This window comes from Copadichromis virginalis, linkage group LG3 (assembly GCF_057382275.1).
Source record: "Copadichromis virginalis isolate Kocher_CV1m ecotype Utaka linkage group LG3, C_Virginalis_male_GT1.1, whole genome shotgun sequence".
Taxonomy (NCBI): Eukaryota; Metazoa; Chordata; class Actinopteri; order Cichliformes; family Cichlidae; genus Copadichromis; species Copadichromis virginalis.
In genome coordinates, this window is record NC_140620.1 from 35043523 (window position 1) to 35064449 (window position 20927).

Below are 20927 nucleotides of genomic sequence, written 5' to 3' on the forward strand. Positions count from 1 at the left end.
GACTTTGTTGTTGTTGTTTTTATATTAATTTAAAGGAAAAGTTTGTGCGCCGTTCAGGAAATATAAGTAAATAAATACACAGACTGTATGACACAAAAAATAACAAAGCTAGATGCTACGGCATCACCTTGGACTCATTTTTACAACTTTTTAATAGGAAAAAAAAAAAGAGGAATTTTAATTAAAAAATGTTTGACATTTGTGAAATTGTAATTTTTCCTTTATTCATTTTTTTTTTTTTTAAAAACATTTGTTTTGGTTTTTATTGCCTTTTGAATCAAGTCTCCAGATGCAGACGTTTGGTTTCCTGGTATTTCAAGACATTAATGCAATGAAGCAGGCGCCTTGAGGCAACTGCTGTTGTGATTTGTGTGTACACTAGTGCAGAAAAGAAACTTGACTGTTGGACAACTGTTCCATGTTCTGATTATTTGAGCGATGTCATCATTTTCTGTTTCACAAATATGTGGAAGCCACAGGTTAAAAGGTTAAATGATGTTTATCGTCTCACACAGCGTGCTCTTTGGAAACTTTTTCAGCGCAGCAGTTTGAGAAAATATCATAAGCTGTCTGGATATCACCGGTGAGTGTGTGAGTCAGCGGTGTGAGCAGGGATTCCTTCAATTATGTCACGAACGCGGAGCTCGGATTATGAATGACTGGGAAGCATTACGCTCAATGGATGCCATAGGGCTTTGGAGTTGTCACACCGCAATGCATTGTGGGAGAGTGGCACCATTTTAGCAGGCCACGAATCAAAACAAACACACTGTTGGAAAGAAGACCGCTACGAACCATACTTAAAAGCAGCTCAAAAGAAAAAGGACTTTATAGAGCCAGATTGCGTCCAGATGCAAAGAGACGGTACTTGCAAAAAATAGCCTGCTTTGGAAATGTGGACCCGTATGAAACACGGCAGTGGAGTAGAAACCCTGAAGAACAACCGGTATTGACTGAGCCTGATATATTCTCGTACCTCGTCTGTGGAGTCAGCGCATACACGGCGCACCAGTTTATAAATCTCTGTAGGCGCACATGCAATTCACCAATGGTTGGGTACAAGATTTGGCTATTTTTAGACCACGTTGTGAGTACGCCGTCATTCAAACAAAGGTAAGTCAGCTCGAGTACAGCGAGTAAAATGCGTTTGATTTCCCTCCAAACATTCAGATTAGTGCGAGCATAAATTCATTCATGAGGGGAAATTACAGTGAGAACATGTTGAGGCTCTGTTAGATGGATAACATAGAGTTCAGTGCATTGATGTGACAATGTCCTGAAGGATTTTGTCATTCTCTCTATGGTTAAAGATATTGCACTAATTAATTCATATTTATTTTAAATAAATCCTAATTACACATCTTGCTTCCATATTTGTGTGCTGTGTCACTAAAAATACATTGTTTTAGTTTTTTACATTGATTAATGACCTGCAGAATCTGTGATTCATAATTGTCACTTAAAGTCAAACTTTATGCTCCCTCTTGAAAGTGATTACATCCTTGCATTACATACTTTAGATTCGTTTTTGCTGGCAGGTTTAAAAAAACAAGACAAAAACAAAACAGGCAGATTTAGAATATAACATGCAGCGTTCTATAGATGGATACATAAAAAGATTAAAAATTACATGTATGTGGCAACTTTCTAAACACTTTATTTGTTACATTTATGATAAATGGATTTGAAAGTAGATCAAATACATATGTTTCACATATTATAGACCAACAAGTTACTTATACCAGTTTAAATACGAGCAATCAGTTTTTGGCAAATACCGGAAATCAGTTTTTGGCAGACAATCACTTTTTGGCACAACACCGGCGTCAGGAACAGGCTGAGAGCTCGTGCACACCGCACACCTCTGCCTAGCATCCTGCTCGCCAACGTCCAGTCACTGGAGAACAAGCTTGACGACCTCAGGGCCAGGATAAAGTTCCAGAGAGACATTCGGGACTGCAATCTCCTCTGCTTCACCGAGACATAGCTGAACCCAGCGGTGCCGGACCACGCCATCCAGCCGGCCGAGTTCTTCTCGGTTCACCGCATGGACAGGACACGGGACTCGGGGAAGTCAAGGGGAGGCGGCGTGTGTTTAATGGTGAACAACAACTGGTGCAACAGTGCGAACGTTGTTCCTCTCACACGCTCCTGCACACCAAATCTGGAACTACTGTCCATCATGTGTCGTCCTTTTTATCTACCTCGGGAATTTACATCGGTCATTGTAAGTGCCGTTTATATTCCACCACAAGCGGACACGGTCACCGCCTTATGCGAGCTGCATGAGGCACTCACACAGCACCAGACACAACACCGGGACGCTGCGCTTATTGTGACGGGGGACTTTAATAGCGCCAACCTCAAACGCGCAGCGCCGAACTTTTATCAACACATCACCTGCCCCACCAGGGGTGAAAGGACACTGGACCACTGCTACACTACGGTCAAGGACGGCTACAAGGCACAATCCCGCCCTCCTTTTGGCAAATCTGATCACGCCGCCATCTTCCTCATGCCAAAATATAAACAAAGGCTGAAACAGGAAGTTCCGGTTCAGAGGAAGGTCGCGCGCTGGACGGATCAATCGGTGGCCGCGTTACAGGACACACTCGATGACGCAGACTGGGGCATGTTCAGAAACAGCTCCGATGATGATGTCAACGTGTTTACGGAAGCGGTTGTGGGATTCATCGGGAAACTAGCGGATGATACCGTGGAGACAAAGACTATCACAACGTTTCCCAACCAGAAGCCGTGGGTGGATAAAACCATCCGCGACGCTCTGAGATCCCGCACCGCTGCCTACAACACGGGACTCACGACGGGGGACATGGACCCGTACAAAGCCGCGTCATATAACGTGCGGAGGGCGGTGAAAGAGGCGAAGCAGCGCTACGGGAGGAAACTAGAGTCACAACTCCAACAGAGTGACTCTAGGAGCCTGTGGCGGGGACTAAGGACAATAACGGACTATAAAGCACCAACAACCGGTATGACGAACGCGGCCGTGACTCTGGCAGACGAGCTGAACACTTTCTATGCTCGCTTCGAGGCTGCAGCTAAGGACTCCAACAATGCTAGTGTTAGCGGCGCTAACAGCTGCAGACAGGAAGATACTGCCAGCACCGGAAACGTGCTCGTCATCTCCGAGCATGAAGTAAGGAGAGCCTTCAAGAGAGTGAACACCAGGAAAGCAGCAGGACCAGACGGCATCCCAGGTCGTATCCTAAGAGACTGCGCATACCAGCTAGCTCCTGTGTTCACTGAGATATTCAACATCTCTCTATCTCAGTCGGTGATCCCCACATGCTTCAAAGAGTCCATCATTGTTCCTGTCCCGAAGAAACCCCACCCTGCTTCTCTCAATGACTATCACCCTGTAGCCCTCACCTCAGTAGTGATGAAGTGCTTTGAACGCCTGGTCAGAGACTTCATCATTTCTTCACTACCAGACACACTGGACCCACTACAGTTCGCTTACCGTCCAAATCGTTCCACAGACGATGCCATCTCTCATCTCCTCCACACATCACTCACTCACTTGGACACTAGAAGGGGGAATTATGTTAAAATGCTCTTCATAGACTACAGCTCTGCATTTAATACCATAATTCCCTCCACACTCACCACCAAGCTGGAGCATCTGGGACTCAGCTCATCTATGTGTCAGTGGATCTCCAACTTCCTAACTGGCAGACCACAGGCAGTAAGGATGGGCGGACATGTCTCAGCCTCCACCACTCTCAGCACTGGAGCCCCCCAGGGGTGTGTTCTGAGCCCCCTGCTGTACTCTTTGTACACATATGACTGTGTGGCCACTACCAGCTCCACCACCATCATCAAGTTTGCTGACGACACCGTCGTGGTGGGCCTGATCTCTGATAACAACGAGACGGCCTACCTGAAGGAGATTAGGAATCTGGAGAACTGGTGCCAGAGGAACAACCTCCTTCTAAACGTCAGTAAGACAAAGGAGCTGATAGTGGACTTCAGCACTAAGCAGGAGAGGAACTACCAGACCCCCGTCATCAACGAGTGCCCAGTGGAGAGAGTGGACAGCTTCAAATACCTCGGAGTTCACATCACGCAGGACCTGTCATGGTCCTGTCACATCAACACCGTGGTGAAAAAGGCCCGTCAGCGTCTCTACCACCTCAGACGCTTGAGAGACTTCCAACTGCCCTCCAAGGTGCTCAGGAACTTTTACTCGTGCACCATAGAGAGCATCCTGACGGGAAACATCTTAACCTGGTTCGGGAACAGCACCATGCAGGACAGACGAGCTCTACAGAGGGTTGTGCGGTCAGCTGAGCGCACCATCCGCTCCGAGCTCCCTGACCTGCACTCAATCTACAGCAGGCGGTGCTGGACCAAGGCCAGGAAGATCGTGAAGGACCTCAGCCATCCCAACAACAGACTGTTCTCTCTGCTGAGGTCAGGAAAGCGATTCCGCTCCCTGAAGACCAACACAGAGAGACTGAGGAGGAGCTTCTTCCCACAGGCGATACGGTCTCTCAATCACACCACCACACAGTACTGACCCACACATATAGTTCTTACACACACACTGGACTTTCTGGACATTGTTTTTGCACACATTGTTTTTTTGCACAACACTGGTCACTATATTCTTCATTTCCGGTTAATACTTGTACAGCTGCTGTTATTGTGTATATATTTATTTATATTTCTTCATATATTCTTATATAGTTCTATATTGTGTATTTTGTTGTACAGTTATTTTATTTTCAACTTTAATTTATATATTTTATCTTATTCTTCCCAGTTAAATTTACCCTTCATTCTAATTTGTGTTGTACAGTTATTTCATTTTTAACCTTAATTTATATTTTATTCCTTCTTAGTTAAATTTACCCTTTTTAATTTTTCATATTTATTTCCTATCTTATTCATAGCCTTTTCCTTTTTTGTTCTCTTTAGGTCACGAGCAGTTGTCCAAGCATTTCACTACATATCGTACTGTGTATGACTGTGTACGTGACAAATAAAATTTGAATTTGATCTTTAAATTTGAGAATATTTAATTTGATAAAAAGTGGATTTGATGGTTCTCTTGAAGTAGGAAAATATGTTCATTAACATTAATTGAAAAATTCAAGAGGAATGTGATATAACAGTAAAGATAAGCTTTAATAATATAATTGTTATCGTTATTATAAATATTATTATATTAATAAAAATAAGGTTTATTAATGAATAATTATTATTAGGAAAACATGTTGATTAACATTCATTAACGTCTTTAATTCTTTATTCTGCAAAACGGAAATACCAGGTCTACTCAGTCAACAAAAACAAGCTATAGACCTCCGTACGTTAAGACATTCAGCTCCACTTATTAAAACATTTGTGTGTTTTTGTACGTTTGAGCCTGAATGAATACTGTTCACACTGTATGAATCAGAACCCCCCGAAATGAATTCAGACTTGTGTACCCAATTCTTTTTTTGAAGGTAATTAAATCATGCTGTACAATATGCCACCCTGGAAGAAGAACAGTTCTACCGAATAATAAAATGTCCCAAAAGTACCATGATATTCATGCCCACGATTAATGTATGCACACAAACACACAAACATATAAAACTAATAAATTAAATAAAAATCTGCGTTAATTTTAGTCAATGAAAACCCGACAAAGAATGTCATATAAAACATCACCCTGCAGAGAAAAACAATTAAACTGGGAGAGCATCACGGGCCATACGTAACCACTGCTGGTATCGCGAGAATTACGTCAAATGAGTCGTTTGATGACGGTGGCGGGAAAACCGCGGTGGCGGGCAATGCAGCGTGGTCAACACTAGACAGGGGGTGCTGTTGTGCAGATAATGTGTGAAATGCGCCACAAAAAATAATACTAAAATAAAATAAAATAAATAAAAAATAAGAAAGTAAAAATTGAATCGAGGTGAAATAACGCGATTGTTTTTTCTATTATGTTTCGGTTGGTGTGAAAATATAATGAAGCGTTATGTTATGTTTTACGGTTTTATAAAATCTGATGTGTGAAGTCTCAGAGGGGGGAGGGAGGAAAAAAGACTGGAGGGGAGGGGGGTGCTGTGGACTTAATTATAACAGATTGGTGTGTACGTGGTCGTGTGTGTCGAGTAGGAGGTGGGAAAAAATACAATTTTAATAATTTTGCGAGTTTTAAAGCAGGTGAAAGCGGGCTGTAAGGTTAGCGTGCGCTGTGTTTTTACATGTCTCCTCAGCTCAGAGGGCCGCTATTGTATAATTATAAGGTAAGCAGCAGCATCTCGTGGTGGTATTTGGAGCCCAGCAGGCGTGGAAAGAAAGTGCGTTGTTGTTAGTTGACACTGCTCATCATCCTCATCCGGCCTGCTGCGAAGCGAAGCCGGGAGCTGGAGTTTGAAACGGAGCGCTCACAATGGCGGTAAACCTGGATAAGGACGCATACTACCGCCGGATCAAGAGACTATACAGTAACTGGAAGGTAAAATATAGTAAAGGGGGAGTTGATGTGAGGCGTGTGTCCGCTCGGTGGGCTTTAGTGGAGAAAAGTGCAGCTGCTGGCGACAAGTTAGCCGCGTTTTTCTTGCCCGAGCGAGCGCACTGTTGTTAGGATGAGCGGTGATGTGTCTCTCGCTCAATACCAGGGCGAACACTGGTCGCCACCTGAGCTCCTTTATTCCTTTTTATTTCACACACGAATCCAACCTTTGCACCACCCTTATTTTGTTTTGTTCTTGTCTCTACTGGCAGGCTGGTTGCCTCTGGTTAGCGCACCAAAATCGCCCCATTCACCACGCTAACTAGCGTGCTAGCATGTTAACTTTACTCCAAGCTAACTTATTAGCCGAGCGGCTAACTGTGTAATAAACCAGCCACTTCTGATTTAACACTTAAACTGAGATGAAGCCGTGCTGTGACGGTCGTCAGGCACATAGATGTGCCTGACAGGTGGCTAACTGCACCACTTGTTTACATTTACTGCCACTTCGCACTTGGCTGCATGCTAACATTAGCTGGCTAGTTAGCATGAAAGTAACGCCAGCATCCTGGTGACATGTGCAAGACGTCCAGAGCTGCTTTCTTTATTACCGCTCTCACCTTTGTTTAAAGATTCCTGCGTGAATTATTTTAATCTTAAGTACACTCTTTTCATAGGTTGAAGTACATTTTAAGAGCTGCTGGCTCTTGTTGCTGACTTTTCAGCTCATATTTGACCCCATGTCACGCTCTCAGGCTGCTTAACTGTTTCATGTGCATTGGAACTGCCATTTAAAGCCTCTAAAGCACCTTTAATGGGACTTAATATAATATCGCCGGATATCCTGAATGATAAACTGGATTAGCTTTGAGTTGTGTGGTTGTGCCACTACTTCCCCAAAGAACAAGTCCAGATGGAGTAGGAGCACCTCACTGTGGACCTCATTATATGCTCTTTATCATCTCATGCGTGACATCAAACTGTGTGTATGTTTGTGTTTTGCAGAAGGGAGAAGATGAGTTTGGCAAAGTCGACGCTATCGTGGTGTCTGTGGGGGTTGATGAGGAAATTGTGTATGCCAAATCCACAGCCATACAAGTAAGTGTGGAGCAGCACGTGAAAGGAAGGCAACACCTTTCTCTCTGTGCATTTAGGAAGGGAAATGGTTGTTGCAGAGTGACTGCAGTCAGTTTGAGCTATTCAAATGACTTTAATGAGTTGTTATTTTTATTTTTTGTTTTTTGCAAGAATCTCAGCTGCCATTGAGTATTTGAAACTTAATTTAACAAAATTGACCTTGGATGTGGCTTAAATCTCTTTTGTAGTTCCCTAAAGTCCTGAAGCACGTTGTATCTGTTATATCTTAGATAAACATTTTACAGAGCTGTTGCATCCTGTGCCTCCAGAAAAGCAAATGCAATATGCATCTACAACCAACTGTCCTTGAGGGTTATTCAAGTAGAAAATTATTATTTAGCTCCAAAACAGTAAAACGCCACCAAATGCAGGAATTTACTCCCTCCTCCCCAATCTCCCCCCCCCCCCCCAAAAAAAAAAAAAAAAAAAACAGCCCTCACGCTTCTCCAGTGAGTCCATGTTTAAATTTGTACTGGGATTCCCCCCCCCCCCCTTTTTTTTTTTCTCTTTCTCAGACGTGGCTGTTTGGCTACGAGTTGACCGACACCATCATGGTGTTCTGTGACACCAAAATCATCTTCCTCGCCAGCAAGAAAAAGGTGGATTTCCTCAAGCAGGTGGCTATAACTAAAGGCAACGAGAATGCCAATGGTGTCCCGCCCATTACCCTGCTCACCAGAGAAAAGGTAACGCACGTGAAGTCGCCTCATATACACACACATGGAAGTTGGTGAGAGAGTGTGATGTGTTTTTTTTTTTTTTTTTTTGTTAATGGCTAGGTTTATCCAAAAAGAGGAATCTGATTTGTTATTGAGTGCTTGAGAAAAATCGAAAGCTTCCTCTTTTGTGGTTTGAGTTCTTCAGACTTTTTTTTTTCTTTATAAGTCACATGTTGTTCAATCCAATGCAGTTTTGTTTCTCATCTGTCATCTCAAAGTGGTTTTTATTGTAAGGTAAAGCTCCTGCAGTACTACAGAGAAAACCCCAACAATTGCATGACAAGCATTTGGCGACAGTGGGAAGGCAAAACTTCCTTGTAACAGGAAGAACTTCTGGCAGAACCAGGCAAAGGGAGGGGCAGCGATCTGCCATGAATATTTGGTGGTGAAAGGAAGAAGAGAGCCAGAGATTGATAATAACTAATAGCTGGTTCAGTTTGGAGGGTGTGAAGATTTTTAGCCACGTATGTATCTGCTGACTTCGTCTTCAAATCTAGTTTCATTGCATGTGCGTTGTTATTATTACTTGCTTTAATTTACAACAGCAGTAATTTCAAGGCAGTTTATTTTGTAACAGAGTCGTACTCATAGGTGATAAAAGACTCCATGAGAGGAGCAGAGCAGGACTCAGGCAGCGGTCGTGATCCTGCAGATGGACTGGTCTTGTATCAGTTTTCTATTTTGAGCTTTTTAGCACAAGCCTTTTTCATATAGCACTTTTTCCTCTTCTACCTTTTTCTGCACTTTGACTACACTGTGACTGCTCTAAAGAGGTGCAGTCCAGTGAGGTTTTGCACAAACTGTCACGTCAACATCTTGGGTTGACGCTGTTATCTGACGTCCTTCTTCCTCTTTGGACACCCCCTGCATGCTCGAACTGCTCAGGAGGGCCTCCTGCAGAGAAAAGCAAGGGTTGTAGAGGGTGGAGTAGTCATACTTCAAAAACTGCATCCTTCTCATGCACGTGGCTGCCACTTCCACGAAAGGACTGGTTAATTGTCAGGCTGTAGCTGGAGACGAGAGACCACACCAGATGTAGCCGGCACAGAGGAGATGGTCGTGTGGAGAGAAGGATGACTCAGATGTGATGGTTTTGCACTCGGGTGGAGACGGGAGAGGCAGGTTTCTTGCAGAGAGCACTGTGTTGGGATTGGCAGGAATCAAAGTTTCTGTGAATGTGCTGAACGTTAAACAGGAACATTAGCGCCTGTGTTCTACCTCGTCGGTGGTCAACACATGCCTTGTGTGGGATTTAAAAGGTTATAAATCGAACAGCCTTGGAGGAGGGGAAGGCGGAGTGTGCTAAAAATGATTTTCTTTTTCCTTTCATCCTTTTATTAGTGTATTACTTGTCTTTCAGAACGAGAGCAACAAGGCCAACTTTGACAAGATGATCGAGGCGATCAGAGGTAGCAAAGAGGGCAAGACGGTGGGTGTGTTCAGCAAAGACAAATTCCCAGGAGAGTACATGAAGAGCTGGAATGACACGCTCTCTGCTGAGGGACTGGAGAAGGTGAGGCGCAATCCAAACACATCGGCCAGCTCTGTGAATGTTACGCTCCCGTTTCAGTCGTGATCAGATGTACTCTGCTTCTGTCTGCAGGTGGACATCAGTGCTGTGGTCGCCTACACGATGGCGGTGAAGGAAGACGGAGAGCTGGCCCTGATGAAGAAAGCGGCAGCCATTACCAGCGAGGTTTACTCAAAGTTTTTCAAGGAGCGCGTGATGGAGATTGTTGATGCTGATGAGGTGAGGAGGAGCAGCTGGACTTGGTGTCATTTTGTGTTTTCAAGCTGTGTGTTGCTGTCTGCTCTCAGTGCTTAGAACAGCTTAAGACACAATTTATCCATGTCATATCATAGCGTTTGCATCACTTTTCGGTCATCAGTGTATCTGTAGATTATGAAGGTCCAGTGTAGCACAGTTTGTAATAACGCACAAACACTCTCAGATTAGTTTTGGAGACTCTGTCCCTGAAGGTGTAACTAATACTGGAGCAGCCGCCACACGTCTTTATTTGTATCTTTTGATCCTCTCCAACAGAAAGTGCGTCACAGCAAGCTGGCGGAGTCGGTGGAGAAGGCCATCGAGGAAAAGAAGTACCTGGGCGGTGCGGATCCGTCCACCGTGGAAATGTGTTATCCTCCCATCATCCAGAGCGGTGGGAACTACAGTCTCAAGTTCAGCGTGGTCAGGTGTGTGCAGGTCCAGTCTCACTTAAAGCCAGGAGGCATTTGCAGCTGGTTTTGTCACAATTAAATAAATTGGTTTTGGTAGTGCTGGAAATGTATTAATTTATTGTTTTGTTTTTTAAAATTAATTTTTTAAACAAAGCTCTTTAAGATTCACGTTCACAAGAGCTTCAGGGTTGGTCCTAGTTGATTTTCAAGGAGTAAAAACTTAAAGAAATCCAAAATCAGGATCCAGCAGCCTTTAATATAAAAAAAAAAAGTTTACATTTTATGGGAAACATGTAGTGCAGCATTAGATGAGTAGATTTATGAGTCTTTAGCCACAGCTTAATGTTTTTTACGGTTTAATCTTTGATGTGAATTAAAGTATTCGAGTGTTAATGAGCTTCAGAGATGCTTTCAGGTGGATCTCAGTGCAGAGCTAACATACCTGGCGACACACCTGTTTAGCACCCAGATAGATGAGTTGTGCTAATCCTCTCTAAACTCAGAAACAAAGCAGCATATTCCCTAAAATACTGAGCTGCTCTTGAACATTTTGTTTGTTTTAAATCGGGTAGGAAAACACTAGGATTTATTAAATGCTGCCTAAGTACAGCTCACAGATTATAGATTCAGTCAACAGGACAAGATGAGGAGCAGAGACCAGTTATCAATGATCCTCTATCGTTCCCTCTCTGCGCAGCGATAAGAACCACATGCACTTTGGTGCTATCACGTGTGCCATGGGGATCCGCTACAAGTCGTACTGCTCCAACCTGGTGCGCACACTCATGGTGGACCCCTCTCAGGAGATGCAGGACAACTACAACTTCCTGCTGCAGGTGGAAGAGGAGCTGCTCAAGGAGCTCAAGCACGGTGAGTTTAGGAGAATGGCAGTGGAATAACTGGGAGCGAGCTGGTTTGTGCTCTGTTCTGTAATCTTTGCGCAGTGCAGGGCTTCGTAGTTTGAAGCACTGGGAATAAAGTCTTTGTGCAAATGCAAAAACTCAGGTCACCTGAGTAGCATCTTTAAAAAATGCTCATTGCTGCTTCTTGGAGGGATGTGATCTGTTCCATTGGTCGATTTGTTTGTTAGCAGTCTAGTGCTCACAGTCTAAGATGTTCAAGTTTTGCATATAACAGCTCAAGTTGCTAACACTGGATGAGGGTATTTATTAACCTTCATTGACAGCACCAAAGGTCAGAGAAATGCGTATGCAATGCTTCAAGGTCAAAGGTCAGACATCGGTTTAGCGCTGGCTCTTTGGGGGGAGCTGTGCTTTTGTTTAAAAAAAAAAAAAAAAAAAAAAATCAGGCTGTCTTGCATTATGAAAATCAGTATCACATATTTTACATTTTCACTGAACCTGAACTGTAACTTGTTAATGAGTTTTAGGCTGCAGGAGGGAAGTGTGTCAGTGCTGTCTGTGTGTAAACCTCCTGCATGTCCTCCACAGGAGTCAAAATCTGTGACGCATACAATGCAGTCATGGAGTACGTGAAGAAAGAGAAGCCGGAGCTCGCGCAGAAGCTGACCAAAAACCTCGGGTAAGTACCCACAGGGGCTTTCTTCTCTCGGACGTCCTCAAATTCAGAACACTTATGTCTGTTTCCTTGTTGTAGTTTTGCGATGGGGATCGAGTTCAGAGAAGGGTCGCTGGTTTTGAACGCCAAAAATCAGTACAGACTAAAAAGAGGTGAGACTGTCGACTGTGTTAAGCACACAGGTGGTTTTATGCATTAGTGAAAGTTTCTTAAAGGAGACGTTGTGTCCTTCAGGGATAGTGCTCAGCGTCAGCTTGGGTTTTTCTGACTTGGTGAATAAAGATGCGAAGAAAGAAGAGCAGAAGAAGTACGCCTTGTTTCTTGGTGACACTATACAGATCAATGAGGTAAGCAGCCCTGTTGGAGTAGATCCCAGCAAATGACTTTGTCAGACAAGCAACAAAAATATAAATGTTAATTTAAAAAAACAGTAATGACTGGTCTGTACACACTGTTAAACACATACGTGTGCATCTGGTTAAGTTGCTGTCTTCATGCTGAAGCATGACGGTCAGTCTTTTTGATGTCCTGGTGTGTGTGTGTATCACAGGAGGAGGCCGCCACAGTCCTCACACCGGTGAAGAAAAAGATCAAAAACGTGGGAATCTTCCTAAAGGTGCGTGGTCACTGTGTCCGCTTTCTATAAGAGTCAGGAGCTGAAGAGGAGTATTTACGTCCTTATACATTTATAATCACGTATTATATGGACAGAGGTGTTTGGGCCACACCTCTTAGGGTTGCTGTGGCTCTGGTGGTTGACTGAATGGTACTCCTGCCTGTGTATTATTTATTAAGCCATATATTTATGGCTTGCCACCACAGATTTTAATAAAGTGTAATTTCTCTGTTCACCTCATGGTGGCAGCACCATCTGATCCATGTTGCAACCAAAATAAGAATAAGACTTACAATACACAAAATAGTAACTCACATTTAACATGAGCCTGAGACGCTGATGTTCAGCAGCTTCACTGAAGTTTCACGTATTGCTGACCGCTTTGTCGTTATTATTTTATTCTCCACATTTGAGCGAAAAAGTCGATTTATTGTGTTTAGGCTTGAAAACAAGTGATTGCCATCATGACAGTTCTTGTGTTACTGAAAACGAAGTGGGGTTTTTCTTCCCCATTAATAAATACGGTACTTTTGGAAAGTGTTTGGACACTCCCGGTGCACTTTAAAAGCACTGTACGTGTGTGATTGGGTTGGTGATGCCTGTAGTACAGCCCTGCTTTCAGTTTATAAACAGCATATGTGATATTTAATTTGTCAGTGCTGAGCTTTCACTCTGGTCAGTTTGTTGTTGTGTGTGGACTCCAGTTCTGGAAATGCAGTTTGTTGCCCCTTTGAGAGCTTCGTGGTAGAGCAACATATACATGCTGCAGGTTGTTGTTAAAGGAGACCGTGAGGCTTGCAGAGGATTTCTTTGTTGCAGGGAACGTGGGAAGGAGCAGCAACTGGACTTTCAAAATAAGAGGGAGGGGTTCAAAAGTGTGTGAAAAATGCTAAAACAAGGACAAAATACACCTGGGCAGTTTAGCAGAGTGAAGTGGGGAAATGCTGATGTGCCATCCAGATGTTAGGGTTTTATCCTTTCATATTCATAGTTTGTATATTGTGCATACTCAGCAGCAGCACCTGAGATGCAGCTCTCGACTTTTCATAGATATGTTTGACATTTACATGGTTACAGATGCTTTCTGTGGTGCTTCACCTTTTCTTTCACCATCTACGTTTTAAGTGTTAGTGTGGTGGATTTCTTGTGAATCTGATTTAAATAAGACGGAGAGCAGGAAGTGAACGTTGTTTTCGCTTCTTTTAGAATGATGACGAAGAGGATGAGGAGGAAGAGGTCGACGACGCAGAGGAGCTGCTGGGGAAAGGCGCGCGCAGCGCCGCTCTGCTCGCAGACAGAACCAGGGTAAGTGCGGGCGCGTGCGTCGCTCAGTGTGTGACTGGTGGGGTTTTTTTTGTGATTTTTGCCGCCTTGACGGAGTTTTGATAACTAAGAGTGTGAATGTCTTTGTACTCTATCAGCTACTTGGGAAGGTAAGTATTCATTGTTTTTTCCTAAAATCTCATCAGCTGAACTGGTTTAGTCTCAAAAATACCTTTGCTGATGGGAATGAAGTTGTTATTTTTATTTGAGTGACACTTTTGTGTTTGTTTCTGTTTGTTGTCCATCCAAAGCTTTAACACATCTGTTCTCTGCATGTGTGTTGTGTTTTTCCACCTTATGTTTTTTAAAAATAGTTTTTAAAACAAAACGTGGTCCTGGTGTCTCCGTGTGGTCACTCAGTTGTGTCTTTTGTCAAACTTAGAACGAGATGACGGCGGAGGAGAAGAGGCGGGCTCACCAGAAGGAGTTGGCCAATCACTTGAATGAAGAAGCGAAGCGCCGTCTGACGGAGCAGAAAGGAGAGCAGCAGATCCAGAAGTGAGTCGGTACTCTCACCATCCATAATGAACTGAAGCTATCAGGTGAAGAAACGGCATGAATGTGTTAAAGAGATCCACTCCGGTTAAACTAGAGTGGGTCAATGTAGTGCTCAACCACGCAAATGCTTGCTGTAGGTTGTAGGTCACCAGTAGGTGTAGCGCAGTCCAGATCTGGACCCAGACTGGTCTGGTCTGTACAGAGGAAACGCACAGACCAATCACTTACATTGTAACTCATCCCACACGATGCTGCTCAACCAATCAAATCGTTTATTCAGAGCATTTGCGAAAACAGAAAACTCTGCGAGGAGGCGCGATAAATCGAGGAAACGGGCGGAAGAAGTTGTGAAGCTGAGATGGTTTACGCGTGAAAGAAACTCAAACTAGACCTTTTTTTTTTTTTTTTTTTTTTCAAATGACGTAAATTTATTTTTTAATGTAAACTTTATTTAACTTGAAATGATAAATATTTTATTATCAAATCAAATCACTTTTATTGTCACATCACATGTGCAGGCACACTGGCACAGCACATGCGAGTGAAATTCTTGTGTGCGAGCCCCACAAGCAACAGAGATGTGCAAACACAACAACACAAACGAGCAAAATACAAGAATGGCCAACCTGAAACTAATAAATATATGGGAAATATATGGGAATAAATATATATCGGCAGACCCTCGAGGTCATTGTGATAATTAATAATAAATAGTGTTGAACCCGTCTTAATTTTACTTTTCTAACTGGACCTCCTTAAGTTTGAGCTGAAGGCTCCTGCCTTCAGATGAAGTAAAAGCTGGAGTTTTGAGCTGAAAAGTGGAAACCTTTAGGGAAAAGTGTTTAAAGGCCAGCAGGGGCAGTAGTAAAAGACTTTGGTCCTGTGTGACACTAATAACCTGTGGACCTTTTTGGTGTCTGAATTGGATCGTGTGAATAAGAGCAAAGTCACAAAAGCCTGCAGTCTGATTTGTTACTCTTCAAGCTTCAGTGAAACTAAAGTGCAAAACAAGCAGGAAGTGGGACCCTTTTGCCATCAAAATAAAAGTTGTGCCTTTTACAACGTGCCGGTCCGCTTTTGTGCAGGACGTGTTATGAACTGCTCTGAAGTGATGCGCGACAGGCTGTCTCATTGCTGCTTTGATCGATGTCGGCATCAGCTGAGTGTGAGCGAAAAGATGTGTGGGGTGTTTAGCTATATTTGTTTTTTGCACGCCACACAAGAAACTTTAAGTGCCTAGATTTGTGTTCTTTTTTTTTTTTTTTTTTAAATAAATAAACCCAGGACAGAAGTTGGCAGCAGAACTGTAAATTCTGACTTTTAATTAAGTTTCTCCTGATTAAGCGACTCCACTCTGCTTCCTCTCAGGGCCAGGAAATCTAACGTCTCCTATAAGAACGTGTCTCAGATGCCCAGAGAAAAGGACATCCGGGACATGAAGATCTTCATCGACAAGAAGTATGAGACTGTCGTCATGCCTGTCTTTGGCATCGCCACACCATTTCACATCGCCACCATCAAGGTACTCTTAGCTTATGCCTTCTATGGGGGGGGTCTACCACAACTACATCCAAACCAGTTGCACTTATGTACACCAAGAGTCTGTGTTACCTTTTTGGTTTTAATTACAGACATTTTTCTTGCGTTTGTGCCTTTTTAGAACATCAGTATGTCTGTAGAAGGAGACTACACCTACCTGAGGATCAACTTCTACGTCCCTGGCAGCTCACTGGGCCGACAGGAGGGAAACATCTTCCCCAACCCTGAAGCCACATTCGTCAAAGAAATGTGAGTCTGTCCAGCTCTTTCTATCAGCATGTGTGTAGATTTCTCTGCTCACACATTGGCCAAGTCACTGTGTGTGTTTGTTGTGCTGCAGTGTTTGAAGGAGCAGATGTTCCAATAATCCTTTTCTTTCCCTCGCTCACCTCTCAGCACGTACCGGGCGTCCAACCTGAAGGCTCCCGGCGACACATCGGTGCCCTCCACCAACCTGCAGAACGCCTTCCGCATCATCAAGGAGGTGCAGAAGCGCTACAAAACACGAGAGGCCGAAGAGAAGGAGAAGGAGGGCATCGTCAAGCAAGACTCGCTGGTCATCAACCTCAACCGCAGCAACCCCAAACTCAAAGACCTCTACATCAGACCCAACATCGCACAGAAGAGGATGCAGGGCTCGCTGGAGGCTCATACTAATGGTGAGGACAGCAGTCAGTGGGAATGCTGGGAAACGAGGATGCCCAAATCTCAAAAATGTTGTCGTTAAAACTGGGAATCTCTCTCTCTCCCCCTCCCCTCCTTCCCCTGTGCAGGTTTCCGTTTCACGTCGGTCCGAGGTGACAAAGTGGACATTCTTTACAACAACATCAAACACGCCATCTTCCAGCCGTGTGACGGTGAGATGATCATCGTACTGCACTTCCACCTCAAGGTATGCTTATTCAAAAATACACCCTTAAAATATCTGGAGACTTCACTTTCATCTGTGGTTAGGGCAACGCTCGATCATCACAGAGGCAGCAGGTGTCCACAGAGCTCTCTGCTCAGACCTGCTGACTGAGTTTTCTTTAGTTTTTGTTTGTGTCCTTATCACTGATGGCAGCACGAGGCTGTAGCAACAACTATGCTAGGAGGTCTGTTTTCCTCTCCTGTCAGTTTGATTTGCAGCAAAGCAACTGAAGTGTATTGACAGCGCTCTCTGCTTCCTCACTCGACAGACTGAACTTTCACAGACTTTGTTCCACACTGTGATGGTCATGTGCTCCCTTAATTTATTTTAACATTGTGTATATATAAGTATATTTGTGTAAAATCAATATTACAAACCCAAACGCTCAGTGATGTAATATCATCAGAGCTTAGAGTTGAGCTGTGATGAAAAATAAAATGGTTTACAGTGTCAGGTTAGTTGTTGATCTAAGGAGCTTGGAAAGAAAAGCGTCTGAACTTAAGTTGCTTGAAGACATTTCAGCTCTCATCCGAGAAGCTTCTTCAGTTTAGGGTCAAATGGTGGAGCGTCCCAGATTTGAGCCCTGTGGGAGTGTTGCTGATGTTAATTTCACCTCTTATGAAGGAGTTTAACTTTTTGAGACCTGCAGTAACTATGGTGGCCCTAAGAGGGTAAACACACTGCAAAAAACATGCAGAGCACAACAAAAACTGAAAACAAAATGTTGGCAAAGCTCCCCAAAAAATTCCAAACAAAAGAGAACGGAAGTGATTTAGATGGATACAATAAAAAGATGGAACAGCTGTGGTGAACTACTGAGGGCAAACATGCATCTACAGTCATTTATGACTAATGCGATTGAAACACACATGGTTCTTCAACATAGAAATGTGTGTTTTGTGAGCTTTTGCAGCATTATTTATTTATTTACTTTTATTTGCTGATATTTTCTTAAGTTGCAGTACTTTGCAGAGACTTAACACATTGCAATAAAAAAGAGGCTTGTAAAAGTCTGCCATTTTTGAGATTGCGCTTAATTGATCTTTTATTGTATTAGGCACAGTCGCACAGGCCTAGACACCGGTCGCTGACCCCCCCACTCATCGTCTGTCTCTCATTGTATTTTAGCGATTCCCTTTAAATATTCTGAAAATGGTCTAAAAACTGTTGCGTTTCTCTCCAGAACGCCATCATGTTTGGTAAGAGACGCCACACGGACGTCCAGTTCTACACAGAGGTGGGCGAGATCACCACAGACTTGGGCAAACACCAACACATGCACGACCGAGACGACCTGTACGCCGAGCAGATGGAGCGGGAGATGAGGCACAAGCTCAAGTCGGCCTTTAAGAACTTCATCGAGAAGGTGGAGACGTTGACTAAAGAGGAGTTGGAGTTCGAGGTGCCCTTCAGAGACCTGGGGTGAGTAAACGAGGCCGTCGGGAACGCAAACGTGCGAGGACAATGTGGACACCCCTGTGAGCTCGTGGCCCATGCTTCTTTTGTTTACAGGTTCCAGGGCGCCCCCTACAGGAGTACCTGCCTGCTACAACCCACGTCCAGTTCTCTTGTCAATGTTACTGAATGGGTGAGTGAGCAGCTGGCACTGAGCTGCAGACGGTTCAAAGGTTTAATCTGTGAAGAAGAAAGCTGAAATGTGTGCAGTGACCTGCCGGCAGTTCAGTCTGTTAAAAATCTGTTTCCTCCGTCTGCAGCCGCCGTTTGTAGTTACTCTAGACGAGGTGGAGCTGGTTCACTTTGAGCGCGTGCAGTTCCACCTGAAGAACTTTGACGTGGTCATCGTTTACAAGGACTACAACAAGAAGGTCACCATGATCAACGCTGTGCCCGTGAACTCCCTTGACCCTATCAAAGAGTGGCTCAAGTAAGGCCAGTCGATTTAATCAGTGACTTAATTTTTAATGCATCTAAAAGAATATCTCAGATGAATTATTAATACTTTTTTCTCTTCTCCGTTTTCTCCTTTTTAGCTCTTGTGACATCAAGTACACAGAGGGCGTCCAGTCTCTGAACTGGACCAAGATCATGAAGACCATCGTTGACGACCCAGAGGGGTTCTTCGAGCAGGGGGGCTGGTCTTTCTTGGATCCAGAGAGCGAGGTGAGTTCATGGTTTCATAACCTAAGCAGACATTTACAGTTTTAAAATGGTCCATGTTCCCAGTTTTTCCTTTCAAGAACTCCTTTCACGTCGTAACACAGTGCTGAGAATAAAATAGCGGCTAGTTTTGTGATTACATGCCTCTCTGCGTGCCATGTTTTGCCTCAGGGAAGCGGCGGCGAGGAAGATTCAGAGTCAGAAATGGAGGATGAGACGTTCAACCCATCTGCAGATGAAGAAGAAGAGGAAGAGGAAGACAGTGATGAGGATTACAGCTCAGAGACGGAGGACTCTGGTATGGTTTCCATGGGCCAGTTTGAACCTCTGATGAATGAAAAGATCAATAAAAGCTTGAGAAAATGATTTGTACCCGAGCAGCTCTTTGCCTTGAACTCACACTTGTACACACTGATGAACCAGATTTTCTTTTTTTGGGTGTGTGATACAGATTACAGCGCGTCACTGGGCAGTGAGGAGGAGAGCGGGAAAGACTGGGATGAACTGGAGGAAGAAGCCAGGAAAGGTTTGTATTTGTAGACTCTGGTTTTTCAAAACTTGCACTTGAAGAGCGTTCAGGGCTCGCTGTCAGTGTCCACATACTCAAAATAAACCTGGCATCAGCCACTAGAGGGCACCAAATGCACACAAACCCCACAGTACTCATCTGAAAGCAAACTTTTCACATCTGCAGCACCTAACTGTCATGTGACTAAATACAAACGGTCTCTTCAGGAATCACAGATTTAAATATGGCTGTTAACTCACTTCAATAGTCACACCTTTTTAGTTGGCCATTGGTTACTTAAATATTTCTGTTAATCGCATGGCAGCAACTCGATGCAATCAGGCGTGAACACTACCTGCTGAAATTCAGACTGAGCATCAGAATGAGGAAGAAAAGTGTTTAAAAGTGTTTGTTGTTTCCCACGTAAATATCTCTGGAGTTTACAGAGAATTATATAAAAAAATAAAATAAAATATCCAGTGAGCGGCAGTTCTCTGAGAGAAACTGCCTTGTTGATCACAGACTGCTTGAAGGCTGCAGACGTTGTGCGTTCAGAGATGCTCGTCTGCATATGTTGGGATGTGGTGGAGGAATCTGCAGTATCAGCCACGAGGGTTGATCACAGCACAGGGCTGTTTCATGGTGGTTTCTGTTTCCTCCCCTGCAGCTGACAGAGAGAGCCACTATGAGGACGAGGACACCTCCAACAGGAAGAGGAAGGTGCGGCCATCAGCCCCGCCGAGCAAGAAGAAGCGACGGCACTAAACGTCCCAAACATCTATTCATACTGCCAAACCTGACCCTCCCTCCCACCACGGCCGGCTCCCCACACTTCACACAGACACACACCTGCGCTCAGACACACACCGTGTACATAGACGTAGACACCGCCCCCTTTGTTTATTTTTTAGTTGTTGTCGGTGAAGTGTCATGTTGCAGAACCAGCAGGACAGCCACACTTCATTCATTACCTTCGTTTTCCCACCTTCGTTCATCCATCCATCAGGGTTTATTGTCTGTGTGTGTGTGTGTGTGTGTTTGTGTCTGAGAGTGCGTGCGAGTGTGGTTAAATGGGTTTTTATTGCAAGCATTGTTTATTTTCTGTTAAAGAAAGCTGAGTTTCTTAACTAATGGATAATAAATAAAAAGACTTGACATCTCCTCTGCCAAGTGTTTTATATAAACTGAGAAATCTGATTTTTTTTTTTCCTCTCGTCTTCCCCACCGTGTCCACTTTTTTTTTTTTTTTTTTTTTTTTTTCCCCTCTTATTTTTGTCAATGTTTGTTAAATTGTGGTAATAAGATGGGGGGAAAATGTCCTTTATTTTTTAGGGATGGGAGGGGGCAGATGCACGTTTTCT

At 43.8% G+C, this 20927-nt stretch overlaps 1 protein-coding gene across 1 annotated transcript; it reads left to right on the forward strand.

The window, feature by feature from the left end:
• Window positions 1-6123: 6123 nt before the first annotated feature.
• Window positions 6124-20732, forward strand: supt16h (SPT16 homolog, facilitates chromatin remodeling subunit). The gene is made up of 25 exons (XM_085450803.1): window positions 6124-6141; window positions 6240-6481; window positions 7484-7576; window positions 8131-8301; window positions 9695-9847; window positions 9938-10084; window positions 10379-10530; window positions 11213-11385; window positions 11967-12057; window positions 12133-12206; window positions 12289-12401; window positions 12605-12670; window positions 13877-13975; window positions 14376-14491; window positions 15860-16013; window positions 16152-16279; window positions 16427-16689; window positions 16804-16922; window positions 18124-18362; window positions 18453-18528; window positions 18656-18825; window positions 18932-19061; window positions 19230-19356; window positions 19510-19584; window positions 20234-20732. The coding sequence occupies exons 2-25, from the start codon at window positions 6416-6418 to the stop codon at window positions 20329-20331; spliced, it is 3093 nt and encodes a 1030-aa protein (XP_085306929.1). The 5' UTR covers window positions 6124-6141; window positions 6240-6415; the 3' UTR covers window positions 20332-20732.
• The last annotated feature ends 195 nt before the right edge of the window (window positions 20733-20927 follow it).

What these genes read in the sequence shown, in the direction of transcription:
- supt16h (XM_085450803.1), top strand. Translation starts at nt 6,416, where the DNA reads ATGGCGGTAAACCTGGATAAGGACGCATACTACCGCCGGATCAAGAGA. An exon ending in CTGCTGAGGGACTGGAGAAG is followed by an intron (nt 9,848 to 9,937) that starts GTGAGGCGCAAT and finishes TTCTGTCTGCAG; the next exon opens with GTGGACATCAGTGCTGTGGT. An exon ending in CTCAGAGACGGAGGACTCTG is followed by an intron (nt 19,357 to 19,509) that starts GTATGGTTTCCA and finishes TGTGTGATACAG; the next exon opens with ATTACAGCGCGTCACTGGGC.